Source organism: Entelurus aequoreus, linkage group LG13 (assembly GCF_033978785.1).
Source record: "Entelurus aequoreus isolate RoL-2023_Sb linkage group LG13, RoL_Eaeq_v1.1, whole genome shotgun sequence".
NCBI lineage: Eukaryota > Metazoa > Chordata > Actinopteri > Syngnathiformes > Syngnathidae > Entelurus > Entelurus aequoreus.
The window spans coordinates 52,790,547-52,809,458 of record NC_084743.1 but is presented as its reverse complement, the minus strand read 5'-3'; the positions used below and the strand labels follow the sequence as shown (position 1 = coordinate 52,809,458).

The 18,912-nt window shown below is 38.9% G+C and overlaps 1 protein-coding gene across 1 annotated transcript in view; it reads left to right on the top strand.

The window, feature by feature from the left end:
* The window catches only part of LOC133663490 (homeobox protein otx5-A-like), a 6,724-nt gene extending 2,697 nt beyond the window's left edge, over positions 1-4,027 (top strand). Inside the window, exons 2-3 of the mRNA XM_062067981.1 lie at positions 1-83; positions 2,086-4,027. The exon at positions 1-83 is cut by the window's left edge and continues 69 nt beyond it. Of these exons, the coding sequence (XP_061923965.1) occupies positions 1-83; positions 2,086-2,724 (722 nt within the window). The 3' untranslated portion in view covers positions 2,725-4,027. The remainder of the gene's footprint in view (positions 84-2,085) is intronic.
* The last annotated feature ends 14,885 nt before the right edge of the window (positions 4,028-18,912 follow it).

Here is an 18,912-nt window from a genome sequence, read left to right as displayed (position 1 = left end):
TGTTTGCCAAAACTCGCTACCCAGACATCTTCATGAGGGAGGAGGTGGCCCTCAAGATCAACCTGCCCGAGTCCAGAGTACAGGTAATGCAGTGCAGAATTCATATGATCTATATTGAGGCAATAATAGCATAAATTTATGGTATATTAGCCAATTATTTGCTATTGAATGACAGTAATAAGGTTTCACTGTCAGGTATTGTCTATGTACAGTATATTGTACTTACCATGCAGGACTTCACAGCATTGAACAGTACATTTTCACAGTAAACTACTGTAATCATAATTTACTGTAACTTTACCACAAATTACTGCAAAAGTACAGTCCTCTAATATTTCACAGCATTTAATAGTGTTTTCACAGTGAAACACCGTAATCCAAAATATCTGTGCCATTACAACAAACGACTGTAAAACATTACAATACCCTCATATTTCACAGTAATTAATTGTATTAGCAAGTATTAGCTAGCAATTTACAATGGACAGTTTCACAGTCTATCCATCCAACTGTATAAGTATCTATCTACACAGTAAACAAATCATTGTAAATTCACAGTTGATTACCAGCAAATAATTGCAACATTTTCACAGTAACATTTACAGTAATTGGATGTGAAGTTAAATGCTGTGTAATGTAATTTTTACAGTAATTTGTTGTAAGGTTACAGTACATTTTGATTACAGCATTTTACTCTGAAATAATACTGTTAAATGCTGTGAAATATAAGAGTACCGTGTACTTTTTTTACAGTAATCTGTTGCAAGGTTACAGTACTTAATGATTACGGTATTTTATTGTGATATAACACTGTTACATGCTGTGAAATGAAAGAGGACCGTCATTTTTACAGTGATTTGTTGCAAGATTACAGTACATTTCGATTGCGTTATTTTACTGTGAAATAATACAGTTAAATGCTGTAATTTTATACAGCTATTTGTTGTAAAGCTACAGTAAATTTTGATTACTGCATTTTACTGTGAAATCATACTGTTACATGCTGTGAAATGAAAAATGACTGTCATTTTTTACAGGAATTTGTAGTAAGGTTACAGTACATTTTGTGATTACGGTATTTTTACTGTGAAATAATACTGTTAAATGCTGTTATAAATATAAGATAAATGTCATATTTGCAGTCATTTGTTTTAAAGTTACAGTACATTTTGATTACAGCATTTTACTGTAAAAATCACAGTTAAATATTGTGAAACCCTGGCAACTTTTTTACATAATTTCTATCCATCTATCTATCTATCTATCTATCTATCTATCTATCTATCTATCTATCTATCTATCTATCTATCTATCTATCTATCTATCTATCTATCTATCTATCTATCTATCTATCTATCTATCTATCTATCTATCTATCTATCTATCTATCTATCTATCTATCTATCTATCTACCGTATTTTTCGGAGTATAAGTCGCTCCGGAGTATAAGTCGCACCGGCCGAAAATGCATAATAAAGAAGGAAAAAAACATATATAAGTCGCACTGGAGTATAAATCGCATTTTTGGGGGAAATTTATTTGTAAAACCCAACACAGAGAATAGACATTTGAAAGGCAATTTAAAATAAATAAAGAATAGTGAACAACAAGCTGAATAAGTGTACGTTATATGACGCATAAATAACCAACTGAGAACGTGCCTGGTATGTTAACGTAACATATTATGGTAAGAGTCATTCAAATAACTATAACATATAGAACATGCTATACGTTTACCAAACAATCTGTCACTCCTAATCGCTAAATCCCATGAAATCTTATACGTCTAGTCTCTTACGTGAATGAGCTAAATAATATTATTTGATATTTTACGGAAATGTGTTAATAATTTCACACATAAGTCGCTCCTGAGTATAAGTCGCACCCCCGGCCAAACTATGAAAAAACTGCGACTTATAGTCCGAAAAATACGGTAAATCCCCTGAAGAGCAGGGAACCTGCGAAACAGGCTTGTAGGGATGAAATAGCCTCTGTGTTTTTTCCTGACCTAACGTATATCTATCCATCTATCTATCTGTCTATACATCCATCTAAATGATGATTTATGACCCCGCTATCGTCCAGGTGTGGTTCAAGAACCGCCGTGCCAAGTGCCGCCAGCAGCAGCAGCAGAGCACAGGCCAGTCCAAACCGCGGCCCCCCAAAAAGAAGTCCTCCCCGGCCCGTGAAGCCAGCACCGATGCCAGTGCCAACCCCGCCAACGGACCCTACAGCCCGCCGCCTCCTCCGCCAGGCACCGCCATCACCGCCAATTCCAGCTCTGCCAGTGCCACGGTGTCCATCTGGAGCCCGGCGTCCATCTCTCCCCTGCCGGACCCCCTGTCCATCGCCACCACCCCCTGCATGCAGCGCACCACCGCCTACCCCATGACCTACACCCAGGCCCCGGCCTACAGCCAGAGCTACGCGGGCTCCTCCTCTTACTTCACCGGCCTGGACTGCAGCTCCTACTTGTCGCCCATGCACCCGCAGCTGTCGGGCACAGGCGGGGCCCTCAGCCCCATCACCGCCTCCTCCATGGGCGGGCCCCTCAGCCAGTCCCCGGCCTCCCTCTCCTCCCAAGGCTACACGGCCGCCTCGCTGGGCTTTGGAGCCGTCGACTGCCTGGACTACAAGGACCAAGCTGCCTGGAAGCTCAATTTCAATGCCACTGACTGTCTGGACTACAAAGACCAGAACTCCTGGAAGTTCCAGGTCTTGTAATTGTCCTCACAGGAGGGGGTCGAGGAGGAGCGAGTATGAATCAGTGCCAGGGGGTGTTTTAAATGAAAATGTCTGGCTCAATTCAAAATCACCAAATAGGCTGAAAATGAAGAATTGTACTGCTCTTTATGAATTATGAATGACTGACTGAATCATATTTGTTCATTTCCAACTGACTCCCACCTCAACGGAAGACTGTAGAACCACGCGGAACATTCTCAATGACATGAATCTTTCATACGTTTAAAAAAGGTTATAGTAGTAGAGCTTACGTATACGTGCGCAAATGTTTGACGGGTGGCAAACGTTCTAAAAGTAAAAAAAATAAAGAATTCAGGTTAATACTGCCATGCTTTTATTTTGAAGCTTGCTTTGTACTTACAGGAAGAAACTAGGTGCATGTACCTGGACAGACGTGATGTTGCTGTTCTTTCACTCTACTTAAAAATAATCCTGTCAAATTATTATTTGTTTGAATCAGATTGATCACACTTTTGACTGTAGATTAATCACGATTAATCACAGGTAATTACTCACTTAATTTAAATCAACCTAAAAATGACCCCGATGATTGGACACAGTCAGGTGCAATTTTTTTTTGTCAGAATGTTAAGTTAAAAAGTTAAAGTACCCATGATTGTGTGGCGAAATTATTCTCTGCATTTGACCCATCAGCCTTGATCACCCCCTGGGAGGTGAGGGGAGCAGTGAGCAGCAGCGGTGGCCATGCCCAGGAATCATTTTTGGTGATTTAACCCCCAATTCCAAACCCTTGATGCTGAGTGCCAAGCAGGGAGGTAATGGGTCCCATTTTTATAGTCTTTGGTATGACTCGGCCGGGGTTTGAACTCACGACCTATCGATCTCAGGGCGGACACTCCAACCACAAGGCCACTGAGTCATTCGGGAAATGATTTTAAGTGCATTACTTGAAAGCGCCACAGTTATTTGCTCAAAACCGTTTCAGCTAATGTCCCATCTTGGTGTATTTTGAAGCGAAATCTTAATGTACAACAACGCCTTTGAGGTTAAAGCAAAGGAACAGTTACAGTCAGAGTAAATTGCGTGACAATTCTGCATATATACATGAGTAACGCAATCATTTTATGGGATTAATCACATGAATTAAATGGTTATCTTTGACAGCCCTAATGAAAAACATCCATTTCTTTGGATTTCAAGTATTCAATCAGAGCCCTCGCCATTGACTACATGAGTGGGAAAAAAACACTTACCGTATTTTTCGGAGTATTAGTCGCACCTGCCGAAAATGCACAATAAAGAAGGAAAAAAACATATATAAGTCGCATTTTTGGGGGAAATTTATTTGATAAAACCCAACAACAAGAATAAACATTTGAAAGGCAATTTAAAATAAATAAAGAATAGTGAACAACAGGCTGAATAAGTGTATGTTATATGACGCATAAATAACCAACTGAGAACGTGCCTGGTATGTTAACGTAACATATTATGGTAAGAGTCATTCAAATAACTATAACATATAGAACATGCTATACGTTTACCAAACAACCTGTCACTCCTAATCGCTAAATCCCATGAAATCTTATGCGTCTAGTCTCTTACGTGAATGAGCTAAATAATATTATTTTATATTTTACGGTAATGTGTTAATAATTTCACACATAAGTCGCTCCTGAGTATTAGTCACACCCCCGGCCAAACTATGAAAAAACTGCGACTTATAGTCCGAAAAATACGGTAATTCATATCGTAACGCAACATGTGTTTTTAGATACACATAAATCGTACGTTGTGTGTATTATTACCAGTGGATGACAAATCAAGATTTTCATCATCTGACTCAACAACATGGTCAACTCTCCCAAAGGACACCTAGAAGAAAGCTGATGTTTGATACTCACCCCCTCCAGCCAGTGTGTGTGTGTGTGTGTGTGTGTGTGTGTGTGTGTGTGTGTGGTGTGTGTGTGTGTGTGTGTGTGTGTGTGTGTACGTGTGTTACAAGCCAAGGGGGTGGAGTGAGTCCCTGAGGTGACTGCAGTACAAACCCATTGCCTATGAGCATGCTTGCAATCATCAAGAGACGCGTTGTTGGTTTAAAAGGATCAACTCCTAATTTGGGTTAACAATGGCCGCCTTGTAGCATTTGGCACCCCCCCCCACCCCACCCCCTCCTCCTCCTTGCCCCTTTTCACAGGAAGTTAGCAGACACGGCTTATCCGAGCACTTCCGCCTATTATATTGATATGTTATTATTGTTATTATTATTTTTGTGAGGCGTTCAAAGACTGCACCGGAGAAAGGGAACGGAGGTGCCAATCCATCCCCCCCGCCCTTAGCACAGAGAGTCGGGTGTCTCTCAGATGTAAACATGTGATATACATATTTCAAGTATCTTTCATTTTTATTTCATGTCTTAGACTTAATATTGTTATGTTTCTTTGAACTTTTGTGGATTCGTCGAAGTAAAAAAAACAAAAAAACAAACAAAAAAAAAACAGGTGGTAATTTGTTTTGAAGTTATTATCAGTATTATTACCGTCATTTTATTTCTTCGGATGACTAAAATGCTTTCTTTGTCTTATTGTGAATATTCAACCCTGAAAAAATGCAATCACTTATTTTGTTATGAAATCTTAGACAACTGCCAACTTTGGATTGTTTCCTGTTTATATTTTTCTTGTCAATGTTTCTCAAACTCAGGGTTTTATCCGATGAAAGTAGCAGTAATAGGAACAATGCTGTTCACGCTTCTTAGTCATTTACTGTACTTTTATCTCTCGCCGAACGACATCGCCGATGATTCTTCTTATTTTGTTTTATATTTCATTTGTCTCCTGTGTTTGACCACCACCTTGCTAGTTAGTTATAACGTTTCTGAGACATTAAACAACTTTATTTAAACGCTGTGCTCTTATTTTCTGGTATGGTGATGTAAAGTTGTCTTTCAACGGAGAGCATGACGCAAAACTCTTTGAAAAAAAAAAAGGTGATTGTTGGCTTTCTTCAATTTATTTAAAGGCCTACTGAAACCCACTACTACCGACCACACAGTCTGATAGTTTATACATCAATGATGAAATCTTAACATTGCAACACATGCCATTACGGCCGGGTTAACTTATAAAGTGAAATTTTAAATTTCCCGCTAAACTTCCGGTTGAAAACGTCTATGTATGATGACGTATGCGCGTGACGTCAATAGTTAAACGGAAGTATTCGGACACATTGAATCCAATACAAAAAAGCTCTGTTTTCATCTCAAAATTCCACAGTATTCTGGACATCTGTGTTGGTGAATCTTTTGCAATTTGTTTAATGAACAATGAAGACTGCAAAGAAGAAAGTTGTAGGTGGGATCGATGTATTAGCGGCTGGCTGTAGCAACACAACCAGGAGGACTTTGACTTGGATAGCAGACGCGCTGTCAGACGCTAGCCGCCGACCGCACGGATGATCGGGTGAAGTCCTTCGTCCTTCCGCTGATCGCTGGAACGCAGGTGAGCACGGGTGTTGATGAGCAGATGAGGGCTGGGTGGCGTAGGTGGAGCGCTAATGTTTTTATCAGAGCTCTGTGAGGTCCCGTTGCTAAGTTAGCTTCAATGGCGTCGTTAGCAACAGCATTGTTAAGCTTCGCCAAGCTGGAAAGCATTAACCGTGTATTTACAGGTCCATGGTTTAATAGTATTGTTGATTTTCTGTCTATCCTTCCAGTCAGGGGTTTATTTATTTTGTTTCCATCTGCTTTTAAGCATGATGCTATCACGTTAGCTCCGTAGCTAAAGAGCTTCGCCGATGTATTGTCGTGGAGATAAAAGTCACTGTGAATGTCCATTTCGCGTTCTTGACTATCATTTTCAAGAGGATATCGTATCTGAGGTGGTTTAAAATACAAATCCGTGATCCACAATAGAAAAAGGAGAGAGTGTGGGATCCAATGAGCCCTTGTACCTAAGTTACGGTCAGAGCGAAGAAAGATGCGTCCTGCACTGCACTCTAGTCCTTCACTCTCACGTTCCTCATCCACGAATCTTTCATCCTCGCTCAAATTAATGGGGTAATCGTCGCTTTCTCGGTCCGAATCACTCTCGCTGCTGGTGTAAACAATGGGGAAATGTGAGGAGCCTTTCAACTTGTGACGTCACGCTACTTCCGGTACAGGCAAGGCTTTTTTTATCAGCGACCAAAAGTTGCGAACTTTATCGTCGATGTTCTCTACTAAATCCTTTCAGCAAAAATATGGCAATATCGCGAAATGATCAAGTATGACACATAGAATGGATCTGCTATTCCCGTTTGAATAAAAAAAATTCATTTCAGTAGGCCTTTAATCAGTCATATTACAGTACATCCGGAAAGTATTCACAGCTCTTTATTTTTGCCCAATTTATTGCCTTATTTTAATTTGCCTTATTCCAAAATTGAATAAATTAATTTTTATCCTAAAAATTCTACACATAATACCCCATAATGACAATGTGAAAAGTTTTTAAGTTTTGCAAATTTATTAAATGTACAGATACATCCTGGATAAAAAACATCGCTTCCCTTCCAACCTGATGGAGCTTGAGAGGTGCTGCAAAGAGGAATGGGCGAAACTGCCCAAAAATAGGTGTGCAAACTTGAGGCTGCAATTGCTGCCAAAGGTGCATCAGCAACTGAGCAAAGACTGTGAATAATTGTGTACGTGTGTTTTTATTTTATTTTATTACATTTTTTAATACATTTGCAAGATTTTTAAAAAAGTATTTTCAAATTGTCATCATGGGCTATTGGGTGTAGAATTTGGAGGACAAAAATGAATGTATTTCATGTTGAAATAAAGCTGTAACATAACAAAATGTGGAAAAAGTGAGCTGTGAATACTTCCCAGATGCACTGTGTGCCAAAGACTGTCCGACTGACGTCAACATAAACGTTTGTCGACAAAAATGGTTGACGACATCATCATTTTATTTATTTTTTAAATCACATTCATCTATTTTCATATGATTATTGCAGTGGCAGGAGAATTGCGCATGATTCTAAAGGCCTACTGAAATGAGATTTTCTTATTAAAACGGGGATAGCAGATCCATTCTATGTGTCATACTTGATCATTTCGCGATATTGCCATATTTTTGCTGAAAGGATTTAGTAGAGAACATCGACGATAAAGTTCGCAACTTTTGGTCGCTGATAAAAAAAGCCTTGCCTGTACCGGAAGTAGCGTAACGTCGCAGGTTGAAGGGCTCCTCACATTTCCCCATTGTTTACACCAGCAGCGAGAGCGATTCGGATCGAGAAAGCGACGTTTACCCCATTAATTTGAGCGAAGATGAAAGATTTGTGGATGAGGAATGTGAGAGTGAAGGACTAGAGTGCAGTGCCGGACGCATCTTTTTTCGCTCTGACCGTAACTTAGTGTGGAATCCAATGAGCCCTTGTACCTTTCTCCTTTTTCTATTGTGGATCATTTGTATTTCAAACCACCTCGGATACTATATCCTCTTGAAAATGAGAGTCGAGAACGCAAAATGGACATTCACAGTGACTTTTATCTCCACGACAATACATCGGTGAAGCACTTTAGCTACGGAGCTAACGTGATAGCATCGTGCTTAAATGCAGATAGAAACAAAAGAAATAAGCCCCTGACTGGGAGGATAGACAGAAAATCAACAATACTACTATCAGGAGACACCGAACCAAACACTGGACCTGTAACCACACGGTTAATGCTGTGCCGCCTGTCGAAGCCTAGCAATGCTGTTGCCAACGACGCCATTGAAGCTAATTTAGCTTCGGGACCTCGTCAGAGCTATGCTAAAAACATTAGCTATCCACCTACGCCAGCCCTCATCTGCTCATCAACACCCGTGCTCACCTGTGTTCCAGCGATCGACGGCGCGACGAAGGACTTCACCCGATCATCGATGCGGTTGGCGGCTAGCGTCGGATAGCGCGTCTGCTATCCAACTCAAAGTCCTCCTGGTTGTGTAGCTGCAGCCGGCCGCTAATACACCGATCCCACCTACAGCTTTTTTCTTTGCAGTCTCCATTGTTCATTAAACAAATTGCAAAAGATTCACCAACACCGATGTCCAGAATACTGTGGAATTTTGCGATGAAAACAGAGCTGTTTGTATTGAGATACAATGTGTCCGAATACTTCTGCTTCAACCATTGACGTCACACGTAAACGTCATCATATCTAGACGTTTTCAACCGGAAGTTTCCCGGGAAATTTAAAATTGCACTTTATAAGTTAACCCGGCTGTATTGGCATGTGTTGCAATGTTAAGATTTCATCATTGATATATAAACTATCAGACTGCGTGGTCGGTAGTAGTGGGTTTCAGTAGGCCTCTACGCTGTAATTCAGTAGTTGGGCTATAGGGGACAGTGGCGTTTTCTGCATGACCACAAAAATCCAATCAGTTGTCCCTTATCCCATTTTTGACAGTTTCATCAAAATGTACTTTAACTTATAACTCATTGAGCTATGTTGCTAACTAGAGAATAACACACAAACAAACAAACCCCAGCGAATACGTACCCACCTGACGGAGGTAATAACTCAAAGGATAAATGAAATAGTTGCTTATAAGCAGGATGCAAGACAATACAGTTTTTGCGGAGTGAAACACACGGAGTGAACCCTTTTGTCAGTCATCTATTCTCTTTGTCTCTGTGGGTGGAGGCGGTGCCGCTAGCATACACAAGAAGTTGAGCCTCATAACTTAAAGGTACTGTATTGAGTATGAATGATCCGGATAACCCCCACAATCAAATCACTTGTTTCTTACACCTTTTCTGACATTTTCTGAAAGTTTCATCAAAATCAGTCAATTACTTTTTGAGATATGTTGCAAAATAACAAACAGACAAACACCGGCGGAAGGCATTCGTACATGCACAAATCTTTTTTCTGGTGGCTAACAATCTTTAAAAAAGAAAAGAAAGAAAATAGCACATTTTGTTGGTTGCTGATGTTATAAAATCCAGGTAAATACTGCCACGCTATTATTCTGAAGCTTACTTTGCACTGAACAGGAAGTCGGTGTGTGCATGTTTGAATGCTGTGTATAGTAAAACATCTGTTAATGTAATTTTATGTCGACAAAAGTTAGAAAATATCCAGCAGGCAACATCCAAATGTTTATCATGTTGTATTATGCCCAGGTAGCCCACTGAACTGCCTTTTTATGCTGTTTTGCAAGACCCGTGTCACCTGACTTCAAACTTGACACCTCATTGGCTGGTACTGAAACAGGAGCGATAGCTTCAGTCTTAATTTACTGGAAGTGAGTCTTGCTTTTTGAAGCAGAAATTTTTGAACACTGAATTTTTCAGCACAGATTTTTTTTTTTACACCAAACTTTTACACAGTGATTTTTTAAAACAATTTTTTTTATACATTAATTTTTTTTACACTGAATTTTAAAACATAATTTTTAAACACAAGCATTTTGCCAACACATTTTTTTAATGAAATTGTCAGCATAATTTGAGGTAAAAAAATTCAGTTTACAAAATTCAAACGCAAAAATTCAGTTACATAAATTCAGTGTAAAAAAAAAAAGCTTTCGTAATAAAGTCACAAATTAACCTCCATACTTTTTCAGTAATAAGAAGAACATGGGACCAGGACTTGATGAGTTCTACATACAGTAGATGAGTTGTTGCTAGCTAAATTGGGCCCCTAAACAGAATTTAATTTTGATGCCTGCCCTCATTACTTCCCCGATTTTTCAAATGTTTTTGTTTGTGTGAAACAATTTTTTCTCCTTTTTTCTTCCTACTTGATTTTAAATTGATAGATGTGTGACATACAAACGTAGATGCTGCTACTGGCCTCATCCCACAATGCAGAGAAGGTAGGAAAAGTGCAAGCAGGAGGTCATTTTATTTAATACCAGGCAGAAGACAAGGAACACAGGTCTAGCAGGAACTCAGAAAGCAGGTGCACTGGTAGGACAAAGAACAGAAAGTAAAGATGGTGAAAAGACAGAGACCAAACAGGAAGTACTACCAAAACAAGAAAACCAGAACAGGAAATTATTAAAAAAAACACAGGAAAATAAAGAACAAAGTCCAAACTGTCATGTGGGATCATGCCAGCATGTTTTGTACTAGAACAGGGGTCGGCAACCTAAAACGTTGAAAGAGCCATATTGGACCAAAAATACAAAAAACAAATTTGTCTGGAACTGCAACAAATTAAAAGTCTTATATAAGTGTTATTATGAAGGATAACACATGACGTAAGTGTCTATATTAGCTATATTAGCCTACTATCAAAATTACTTTAAAAGTCTTATATAAGTGTTATAATGAAGACAACACATGATGTAAGTGTCTATATTAGCTATAATAGCCTACTATCAAAATTACTTTAAAAGTCTTATATAAGTATTATAATGAAGGCAACACATGTTGTAAGTGTCTTTATTAGCTATATTTATTTATTAGCTATATTAGCCTACTATCAAAAAATGAGGCATAATGATGCAATATGTACATACAGCTAGCCTAAATCGCATGTTAGCATTGATTCGCTTGCAGTCATGCACTGACCAAATATGCCTGATTAGCACTCCAACAAGTCAATAACATCAACAACGGCCTTCACTCACAGTACAAAACGTTTGGTGGACAAAATGAGACAAAGAAGGAGTGGAAGATTTTACATGTAAACAAACTGTTGCGTCACAGTCCACACTACGGTGAGTTCAAGAACCGCCGAAATTAGTAGGACAAAATGATGTTTACCAAATACTCTCATCAGTGAAGCATACACACAAACATATTCGACAGTGGGCTTTCTAACAATTGGGAAGGTTTGTGTCATGTTTGCCCTCAAACAAAACATTTGTTTTCCCCCCATCTTTTTCCATTTTCAATCCTTTTTGAAAAATGCTCCAGGGAGCCAATAGGGCGGCGCTAAAGAGCCCCGTACTAGAACCAATTAATGGGCAAGAAATTGTTCAATAATCTATGTTTAGTGCAAAATGACATATTTAAAACATACATATCACTCTAACACCTGTTCCCCTTGGGATTTGAACCAAGTTCATATGCATACAATTCTAGCACTAACACAGCGCGTCACGACAGATAGATAGATAGATAGATAGATAGATAGATAGATAGATAGATAGATAGATAGATAGATAGATAGATAGATAGATAGATAGATAGATAGATAGATGGATAGATGGATAGATGGATAGATGGATAAATGATAGATGTATTGATGGATTGATGGATTGATGGATTGATGGATAGATGGATAGATGGATAGATGGATGGATGGATAGATAGATAGATGGATAGATAGATAGATAGATAGATAGATAGATAGATAGATAGATAGATAGATAGATAGATAGATAGATAGATAGATAGATAGATAGATAGATAGATAGATAGATAGATAGATAGATAGATAGATAGATAGATAGATAGAGTGCTCCCATAATCCTCCAGTAGCAGCATATGGACTGTAGAGCACAGAGACACGGATACACTCAGGACTTAGAAATATGATTCATTTCTTTCCTTGCTCTAATCCGCTACAAACAAGCTGGCGACCAGTCTGCTCCGAAGGCACATTGTAATCATGCTGACCAGCTTCTCCGTCTGCCCCCACCCACTTACCAACCCACTATTCCCTCCCCGTTTTCCTCCCTCCTGCTGGCCGGCAGTCCAATTTCAACTTAATCGATTCCTAATCCCAAGGCCGCCAAACATGCACGCGCCAAGCATGCGGCCGACCACTCGTCTGCGTGCACATGTACGTGCGGACCGGACACCGTTTGCTTTAAGTTGTACTCAAAATGGTTCATTTGGACAATTTGAAAATACATGTAATTTACATTGTATATACAGTGTGACAAACTTTGTCTGAAAAATACAATTATTTAATCTATGAACTTTCTGTTTCATAGCTGAGTGAACAGAAGCCAAATTAAAATATTACAAATATTAAATACAAATCGTATTAGGACGGAGGGTCAAATGGGACAAAATTAAATAAATGAATAAATCTTTAAATCAGTGGTTCTCAAACTTCCATCTCAGAAAAAAACTCTCCAAGTACCACCATAATGACCAACATTAAAGTACAGTAGCTTAGTAGGCCAAAGTATCCATTAAAAACAAGGCAGGTTTTATTTAACAACTATATTTGATATTTTTGGCCACTGTAACATTACACACAGTTTGAACAGTAACACTGTGTTTGAATATAGGAAAATATTACACTGTACTTTAATCAAGTGATTCTTTGGCGTACCAGGGCGCCATGTTTGGTACCAACTTTGAAACCGAGTTGGTTTTGACTGGTGGTACAAGTACCACAATTTGAGAATCACTGCTACTGTATAGATAATTACTTAAATGTGTCTTTGATTAAATATAATTGAAGTTAAATACATACTGTACATATGTTACTAAATGTGTCGTCATGTATTTAATGTAACATGTATTATTTAATAATTCAATTAATTATTAAATAATTTTCTAGTGATTTCGTTATTTCAGGATTTACTTAATTATTTTACTATTTATTAGAAATGTCCGATAATGGCTTTTTTGCCGATATCCGATATTCCGATATTGTCCAACTCTTAATTACCGATTCCGATATCAACCGATACCGATATATACAGTCGTGGAATTAACACATTATTATGCCTAATTTTGTTGTGATGCCCCGCTGGATGCATTAAACAATGTAACAAGGTTTTCCAAAATAAGAGAACAACTTCAACTCACGTTATGGAAAAAAGTGCCGATTGGTACCGGGCCGCTCGAGAAATAAAAAAAATATTATATTATTTTTTATTAAATCAACATAAAAAACCCAATATATACATTATATATCAATATAGATCAATACAGTCTGCAGGGATACAGTCCGTAAGCACAAGTGATTGTATTTCTTTATGACAAAAAACATAAAAAATATAATCACCGCCATATTTATTATTGAAGTCACAAAGTGCATTATTTTTTTTAACATGCCTCAAAACAGCAGCTTGGAATTTGGGACATGCTCTCCCTGAGATAATCCTGATACCCACTACAACTATGGGAAATACTATACTTTGACTTTCACAAAGTGCATTATTTTTTATTTTTTTAAACATGCCTCAAAACAACAGCTACAAAAACAATGAAGGCACACAGCTTCAGTCCAGAGTATACTAGAGTAATAAAGTAAACAATAACATAGTCCTCATTTAGTGCAAGACTGCCTGGCATACTGTATAACAGGGAATTATAAACTGGGCTCACATCCATCTTCCGTTTGTATTCATCGTGTATCTCCTTATGATTCTTGAAGAGGTGGGAGATCTAATTGCTCGTATTAAAGGCCTACTGAAATGATTTTTTTTCATTTAAACGGGGATAGCAGATCCATTCTATGTGTCACACTTCATGCAACTCCCGCACGTGTGCAATAAGGAATATCCAAATGTAATTATGTCTCCTTCAGCGTGCATCCATTTTGAAGGAATCTTTCACGTGAGCACAATCTTGAGACATGTAAGCACTGGGACTGCGGTAGATATCAGGTAAAAAAAAAAAAAAAAAAAAGGAAATATCTGCCCCCAATCCGATCCCATGATTAACATCTCTAATAAGTAAATGACTTTTATGCTAATAGCTAATATGTGTACAACGATTTAACAAAGAAATGTATGGGGGAAAAAAAACAACATGGAAAAATTAATTTAGGTAACAAGTTTGTACTGACATTTTAAGCCCACTGTCACAGTTGAAATATAATCAAATATACAAAAAAATCAATGATATATATATATATATATATATATATATAATATTGCATACCTGAATAATTTAAGTGATCTTATCTCATGGAAAAAACTAAATTTAAGAAGCGTTTACCTGCAGGCAATACATTCTATTTTTCCAGTGTTCAAGGTAGTTTAAATGGTCACGATCCGATCCAACATGATAGTTTGAGCTTTGTTCGTTATTTTCCTGTCTTTGGTATCACTTCCTGTCCTGGTTTGTTACGTCTGTATTTCCTGTTTGGTCTCTGTCTTTTGAAGCACCTTTACATTCTCTTCTTTGTCCTGCTAGCACAGTGGTCCCCAACCACCAGGCCGCGGCCCAGTACCGGTCCGTGGACCGATTGGTACCGGGCCGCTCGAGAAATAAAAAAAATATTATTTTATTTTTTATTAAATCAACATAAAAAACCCAATATATACATTATATATCAATATAGATCAATACAGTCTGCAGGGATACAGTCCGTAAGCACACGTGATTGTATTTCTTTATGACAAAAAACAAAAAACAAAAAACAAAAAACTTAACCCCCCCGGTCCGTGGGGCAAATTTTCAAGCGTTGACCGCAGCTAAAAAAAGGTTGGGGACCACTGTGCTAGCACACCTGTTCCTTACTGTTAATTACTTCTATTTGGTGCCACACGGTTCCTTACTCAGTATGTGCCATAGTGTGCTGCCCTTCTCTGATCTCCTGCTAGACCAGGGGCGTTCAAACTTTTCCACCGAGGGCCGCACACTGAAAAGTCAACACATGCAGGGGCCATTATGACATATGTTTTTTTTATTTTGTAAAACAAAACTACTACAAACAGACGATACATATTTAACAATAAAACTTGGCGTCAAAGCATATGATTATTAGTTATTGGTATTGAAATGTCAGTTTTTTTCCAATTACATTGCCGTATTTTCTGGCCCATAGGGCGCAATGCCGTTGAGCGGGTCTATTCAGGTCTTTTTTCATACAAAAGGCGCACCATATTATAAGGCGCATTAAAGGGGTCATATTATGATTTTTTTCTCAATTTAAAACATTTCCTTGTAGTCTACATAACATGTAATGGTGGTTCTTTGGTCAAAATGTTGCATAGATTATGTTTTACAGATCATCTTCAAGTCGCTTTCTGACAGTCGCTTCAAGATGCGCCGTTTTGTGGGCGGTCTTATTTACGTGGCTCACCTTCGACAGCGTCTTCTCCCCGTCATCTTTGTTGTAGCGGTGTAGCGCCCTGAGATCGGTAGGTTGTGAGTTCAAACCCCGGCCGAGTCATACCAAAGACTATACAAATGGTACCCATTATCTCCCTGATTGACACTCAGCATCAAGGGTTGGAATTGGGGGTTGAATCCCCAAAAATGATTCCCGGGCGCGGCCACCGCTGCTGCTCACTGCTCCCTTCACTTCCCAGGGGGTGATCAAGGATGATGGGTCAAATGCAGAGAATAATTTCGCCACACCTAGTGTGTGTGTGACAATCAGTGGTACTTTAACTTTAATTTTAACAATCCATTGAGCGGTGCGGCTTCAAAGTCATACTAAAACATTTTGACAGGTTTTTGACTGCTGTGTATAATGTTCTTTATTTTCAATGGAACATTTAAAGTTTTGGTGTTGTTGCTCTGAGGTCGGTAAGTACAACTGGAATTATTCCGTACATTAGGCGCACCGGGTTATAAGGCGTACTGTCGATTTTTGAGAAAATGAAAGGATTTTATGTGCGCCTTATAGTCCGAAAAATACGGTACTTATTTTTGCTCTTTTTTACATACAGTTTTACTGTTATTTTTTTTGTTTTAATTAAAAAATATATATATTTGCGACAGGCCAACAAAACTCGAGCTGCGGGCTTGAAATGGCCCCCGAGCCGCACTTTGGACACCACTGTGCTGGAGCTTTCTTACTGTTCTTCAACCTGGCTCCTAATTCCAAGTCAATATGCAGAACACTTTCCTTGGTAAAAAAAAACAACAACATATTTTACAGTTTAATCAATGTTTAAATTAGAGATGTCCGATAATATCGGACTGCCGATAATATCGGCAGTCCGATATTATCGGCGGATAAATGCTTTAAAATGTAATATCGGAAATGATCGGTATCGGTTTCAAAAAGTACAATTCATGACATTTTTAAACGTCGCTGTACGGAGTGGTACACGGACGTAGGGAGAAGTACAGAGCGCCAATAAACCTTGAGCCTTTGCGTGCCGGCCCAATCACATAATACCTACGGCATTTCACACACACAAGTGAATGCAAGGCATACTTGGTCAACAGCCATACAGGTCCCACTGAGGGTGGCCGTATAAACAACTTTAACACTGTTACAAATATGCGCCACACTGTGAACCCACACCAAACAAGAATGACAAACACATTTCGGGGGAACCTCCGCACCGTAACACAACATAAACACAACAGAACAAATACCCAGAACCCCTTGCGGCACTAACTTTTCCGGGACGCTACAATATACACCCCCGCTACCCCCCCCCCACCTCAACCCCGCCCACCTCAACCTCCTCATGCTCTCTCAGGGAGAGCATGTCCCAAATTCCAAGCTGCTGTTTTGAGGCATGTTAAAAAAAAAAAGCACTTTGTGACTTCAATAATAAATACGGCAGTGCCATGTTGGCATTTTTTTCCATAACTTGAGTTGACTTATTTTGGAAAACCTTGTTACATTGTTTAATGCATCCAGCGGGGCATCACAACAAAATTAGGCATAATAATGTGTTAATTCCACGACTGTATATATCGGTATGGGTTGATATTGGAATCGGTAATTACGAGTTGGACAATATCGGAATATCGGATATCGGCAAAAAAACCCATTATCGGACATCTCTAGTTTAAATGTAACATTCTGTGGAGACGCACCAATTGGGTGCAATGACCCTTACTCAGTGACAACGCACATAGGTCTGTGCAAATTCATTGCAGTAGATTAGTTGTGCTGTGCATGCAATTGCCGTCCGTTGCTAACCGTAATAAAAAGCATAAGTCAGGAAAGAAGATTTGTAAGCGTGCAGTAATGCTGCTAAATCACACCTAGAGCGGTGTAAGTCGGCCCGCAGCGATCTGCAGCTAGCAGTGCTAACAGGATCAGTATTACACTATGAATGGATCAAGCAGCCACTGTCAGGCTGCAGATTACAATTTAACACCTAGTTAATATCACTAATAGTAAAAGTCAGAGTTTAGCACAGATTCACAGATTAATATGTTGGACTAAAGCAGTTGGATTATGGAAATGCTTGGCCTCTCGCACACAGAGGGTCAGCTACAGAGGTAATTAGTGTCAATTTTCAACCTTCCACTACCATCAACTTGTGTTTTCTTTGTTTATGTACCCTTTTATTTTCGCCCGGTTCCGCCTTCATGCCAACTTGAAGACTTTTGCCCACTCGGTCGTGCCACTTCTCGCTGTGTGTGCCCCCTCTGCTCCACCTCTCCGTGCAGTTTGTTATTCTTGCTGATCTAATTTAGAGAATGTCCCAAATCCTCTTAGTGTCCTGCTCCCTCAGCGCAACCCCTAAGTGAATTAGACAGGATTACCGTCTACGTCTTCCTCCTCTTTCCTGTCCTTTTCTTCGTCTTCCTCATCGTCACGCTGTCAATCATCCAACAATATCGCTTCATCTCCACCAACACCTTTCTGTGGAACGTTTCGTTTGATTGGCAGGATTACGCTCATCTCCTTCTCCTTATGGTATTGGTCCCAGGGACAGATGCTCTGATATCATAGAGTCTAACATGGTTTTCATTTTGCAAATAAAAAAATAAAAAAATAGCATCCACTGAACATTAGCATCAAAAAGTAGGTGTCCCGACCTGATATTGATATCTGTGATGTTTATAAAAAATATTTCTTAAATGTTAGCTATCTTATTTTGTAAGGCCATGTTATTTTAGTTTGTTTCTGGTGGGACAATTTAGTTAGATGCACAGGTACATTACTTCCTGTTTTCGTCAAAACAAGGACAGAGAGGGAAGTCATAAGGTCTTGAGCAGCAGCAGCAATCTGTGTGCATCCTTAACACAGGACTGATAAATCATTGTCGTAAGTAGTGGTGATGCATTGGTCAGTTGTTTGTTTACAGGTATCAGTCATTATTTCATTCAAATACCTTATCATTTATGTTTAAAAGCGATGTTAAAAAACGCTATGCTAATCGCAGGTTATGCTAATTCAGACTGCATTAAATTATGCATTGTCATGTTAAAAAGCCAACAGGCACTTTATTCTTTATTTTTTTATGTCTTTTTTGACAGTTTTCACTGTGCCATGGTCAATGAACCCAGTAAAGTTCCGGACTCTACAGCGACACTCATGTGTTCATTATGGATACAGTTTAGCGTGATGTTTAGTCTCCAGTTCCCACGCTGAGATGAAAA